Source organism: Pundamilia nyererei, unplaced genomic scaffold (assembly GCF_000239375.1).
Source record: "Pundamilia nyererei isolate P.nyererei 1_Seehausen unplaced genomic scaffold, PunNye1.0 scaffold00233, whole genome shotgun sequence".
In the NCBI taxonomy this organism is placed as follows: Eukaryota; Metazoa; Chordata; class Actinopteri; order Cichliformes; family Cichlidae; genus Pundamilia; species Pundamilia nyererei.
Window position 1 is genome coordinate 559,332 of NW_005187634.1, and position 4,613 is coordinate 563,944.

The following is a 4,613-nucleotide window of genomic DNA, read 5'->3' on the forward strand; positions in this document are numbered from 1 at the left end:
ACTTACTGCTACACCTCTCTCCTGACCTCTTCTGTACATATTCATGATGATGACTCGAACCAAAGTTTTTCCTCCCTAACACCTGTTACCAACAATTTTCATATGAGTTCTTCTGTAATTTGGGATGCTTCAGCCTCTTCTCCTTTTTTTCTCTTTCACAGCATCCACAATATGCTGAGACATGCCTATTTTGTGGCAAATAACACTTTCAGAATCACTTTGCTGTTGCAAAAATACAATTTTCTGCCTATCAATCTGTGTTGTCTTTGGCATTTTTATAGATTTGACTAATTGTAAAAAAAAAAAACTTTCACATGCCACTCTAACCTGCTCCCAAAATGTTTAATCTGTCCACACTGCCACGCACATACATACATGGCAGGAGTTACATACTTTCTCATGTCTGACTAGGAGTTACAGTACCCACTGATTTCCAATCCTCTGCAAGAATTTCAGTTTCAGTCCATGTGTTTATCTTATAATCCAAACTCTCTGATGAACAAGATGGAAACAGATTATGAAATTCTGATATGATGCTCTTCTTGAGCTGAATGTTGCCTCAGTGATTTCATACAGAAATGTTCTGACATGTTAGACAGTCATTAGACAAAAATCAGAAAGTTGGGCTTTGGAATAAAAAGTTTTAAGGAAATCAAATGTTCTATCTTTTTTGTTTCCTGACCACTGGTAAGCATTTTACTTTATAAGAGCCACTCGTGTTCTGCGCTGGTCTTTTGTCATGTAAATCCGGTGACCAGACAGTCTCTCACCGGCTCATCGCCACCACTGTTAGCATTTTCCTCTTCAACCAGCCACAGCAGTTATTAGGAAATAAACTTTTTGCTGTACAGCTATCATATTCATTATGATGCATCCATCTTTAGATTTCTATAGATCATACGGCAATCTATAAATATGTAGAATACTTTTGATGATGTTACACTGTCTTCAAAAACCTCTCCCTCAACTTTTCTGAGCCATGCAGAGGGGGAAACCATAACGTCCCTTGCGCACATCAGTGCACCGTAACAGAAAAAGTTACCCCCCCCCCCCCAGCAGCAGAACATGAAATAGTGGTGTGCTGCAGGACATAATTCTATTTCTGAACGCACAAGCCCATCACACATGTTGTTATTGTGAGTCCGATTCCCTGGTTTGGATCCCAAACTTCCCACGGTCGCTTCAAAGCCCCTGGCCGCCCTGTGGCAACATTCAACAACACTGTGGCTACTCCTTGGGCAATGTGCTGCAACTTCCCATCGCCAAAGCTTTCCAGCGCGTCCTGAGAGAGATACCAATGAAGTACCCTAACAAAACACCCCTACATCGTGGGGATTAGAGAGGCCAAATGAGGTGAACACTGAATACGGAGGGGATATTGCACAAACTGTGCAAGGTGCAGATTCACCCAGTAGCTCATATCTGTTATCGCAGTCTACTTATGTTCTGAGTAACTGCACTTCAGAGTAATACGAGAGGTCCGCTGGCTCACACATGCACCATACAAGAAAAAAAGAAGAAGAAGATTTAAGTGAGCGCTTTACCTTGCTTGGATGGACCACAAAACAGCGAAAGAAGACAGAACAGCCAAATTGTACTCTCCACCGCCATGTACAGCCTTTGATTTCCACCAGTGGGGTAGCAGCTTGAGTCTATACAACAGCTATACCGTTATAGCGACATTCATATGCTGGAATCCGCTATTGTCTCCGCCGGTGCGTAAAGGAGTCTCTGAGAATGTTTAGGGTTCTTTGGTTAACAGTCTCCCTGGTTTTCCTAACAATAAGGTTGCATTAGTCGGGGGAGAGCCGTCGTGTCTCTCGGCGCTTCAACGCCATGTTGCGAACGAATGTTAAGTGTGTGTTGGCTGCGGGTCCTAACACAGTACACACACACACACACACACGTGCGCGCACTTTCACGCACACGCACGTTCACCAGACACTGGCTGGCTGGTCGTCGCTGGAGTCCTGAAAAGCTGTCGGTGATTTTAACACACCCTTACTTCGTCCTTTTTTCAGCCCCATGCTTTCCACAAAGACTTTATTGGTCCGGAGCGAATGCGTTGTGAAAAGCACCTGAAACATCAAATCTTTCGAAATACATGTTTATTCCAGGCGTTCTCTCTCTCTCTCTCTCTCTCTCTCTCTTTCTGTCTAAAATGATGAATTCGTTAGAGTTATGCCACAGTCTCTGCAAGAGAAACACCAAGTGTAGAGAATGGTCTGGCTAAGTGGTTATCTGTAATGACTGCTAATGCGTTGCCCTGAATGAACCCGATGTCGGAGCCGCTTGGGATGTTTATGTGCGCTCATACATCAAAATATACATCAAACGTTAACCTTAATCATGCAACATCTACACTCAGGCATTCATGCACGCAGTATTTCTTCGTTTTTAATTATTTTTTCTCCATTTCTTGTGTGTGTGTGTGTGTGTGTGTGTGTGTGTGTGTGTGTGTGTGTGTGTGTGTGTGTGTGTGTGTGTGTGTGTGCGTGCACCTTTGTTACCTACTGAATGAACGCCCGTGTGTGATAAAGCTGGTCAGTGTAAAGAAAAAATGGAGAGCTGGAGAGACACATGTGCACCCAAAGCAAGTGCAGCCAAGAGGAGGAGGTGAGGAGGAGGAGGGGGCGTTGGTGGTGTGCATCCCAATCAATCAAACAGCTCGCCTCCTGCTCCGGGTACTGGGGGAACCACTGACTTCTGCATGCAAACACATAGCAGGAGCCAGCTGGAGCCCAGCCTTCCCGGAGCAGACAAAGACTCGCCTCGTGTAGCGCGCTCAGCATCACTGACACCAGCAGCATCCGCACATACACTACCATACAGAGAAGCGCTGAAGGAAAAACATAAATAAAAAGCACATGCTTTACCTGTTACATGTGGCTATACAGCAGTCCGAGTTCACGCTATAGCTGCTAATTACACTGTAAAAATCCATAGCGCCACATGTAACATTTGATGTGACATAAACTGCTAAATTGCTTGCTTGAATGAAAAAGAAATACCACTGTGATTCATTGTGGGCTCAGCTTATTCCATAATGTGTGCTTTCAAAGATATAGTTGACTCTCAAACAGGATCTACAATATATATACAAAGGATTCTTTCTATAGAGGAAAGACAAGCAACCATAAAAGGCTGTAATGAAGGACTTCCCTTTGGTAATAATATCTTGCCCAGCCAGATTTCTGCTCTCAGTGTATTCATTTAATACTGATGGGAGATTGATTTGAGCTGATGAAATGAAATGGGATGGATGTATTTCCCAGGTGTCTGATTAAAGCAAATGTCTGGGCCATCGGATTATGTGATTGCACTGGAAAACTAATAGCACCGCTGTGTCCTCTGTGATTGTGGTCAAGCTGCAATTTCCCTGCTTTTCCCTTTTCCTTCCCAGCTGCTCTGAAATGATGAACACAAACTACCAGCTTCTTGCTAATTAAGAGTTTTGGATACGTGCCTCCATCAGTGACACTGTGTATGTGTGCTGAATGTGGACCTCTTATCAAATGAAAGCAGTGTGTGTGTGCTTAGCAAAACATGATTATACAATACACCTGTTTGTTGCATAATTCAACATTCATAAGTCTTACCTGGTGGAAGGGATGATCCCCTTTGCTTTAACCTATGTTTTTGCTTTTTCTTTTCCCTTAAGTTTAACCTGATTCCCTTAAACCACAAAACCAAAAGAACATGCAGCAGCAACAACTGAAACATCATCTGCAACTTGTTACCCCCAACAGACACAGCTGGTCACGCACTCAGACTGAGACTAGTTACTCTGTGATTGAACGTCATCCTCTCATTAAGTAGTTTTATCTGATGCGAAAATTGTGTGCTCTGGGAATTATTACAGAATGTCGTTCCAGCAGGCACAAGTTAGTTTTCACTATGAAATAAAAGCCAGGATACCAAAAGACAGAGCAGGCCAGCTGCTGATGAAATTATTTACACTTTTGATGCGTTGCCCACTGAGACCAATTAGGACAGTAAATTTGTCTGGCTTAAGTCAACAACAAGAGGTTTCAGTAGTTTATCTTGGCAGTAGAGGTAGGCTGCCTTTGCTGTGTTTCTTCGAAAGCAAATTAGGTTTTTCTACTACAGACAGTGTTGTAATTGGTTGGTGAGGAGCTGAGCAACTGCGCTGAACTCCACAATATGTTCATCTTGTTAACTGCTCTTTTTACATTATTGGAAAACCTTTTTTGTTTTTAATAGGTAGTCCGCTCACACTGCCTCCAGGTTGGCATTTTTTTTAATCAAACTACCTCAATGCTGTTTGTTTGGTGGGTTTTTTTGTAATATTAACATTAGTATTGTAGTCACCATTAAAATAAGGTTCTATATATATGCTTATACTTTATGTATGGCATATTTAGGATTTCTTTTTAATTTGCTTTCTACCAGTATTTTAATGTTGCCTGACAAATATACTAAATATATCATCCTAAATGTGTATTAGAGCAAAAGTCAAAATAAAACAATGGGGGCTTTCTCTTTTCTGTCTATGAGCTACAGGCTTATTTATGCAGCCTGCCTCATGATGACAACCTGTTTATTATTTATTAAGAAAAAAATACTGCTCAATTTACCGCTGTTGCATGTCC

At 42.1% G+C, this 4,613-nt stretch overlaps 1 protein-coding gene across 1 annotated transcript in view; it reads right to left on the minus strand.

Annotated features, from left to right (window-relative positions):
* igdcc4 (immunoglobulin superfamily, DCC subclass, member 4) overlaps positions 1 to 1,836 on the minus strand; it is a 50,072-nt gene extending 48,236 nt beyond the window's left edge. Inside the window, exon 1 of the mRNA XM_005748896.1 lies at positions 1,545 to 1,836. Within this exon, the coding sequence (XP_005748953.1) occupies positions 1,545 to 1,611 (67 nt within the window). The 5' untranslated portion in view covers positions 1,612 to 1,836. The remainder of the gene's footprint in view (positions 1 to 1,544) is intronic.
* Between the last annotated feature and the right edge of the window lie 2,777 nt (positions 1,837 to 4,613).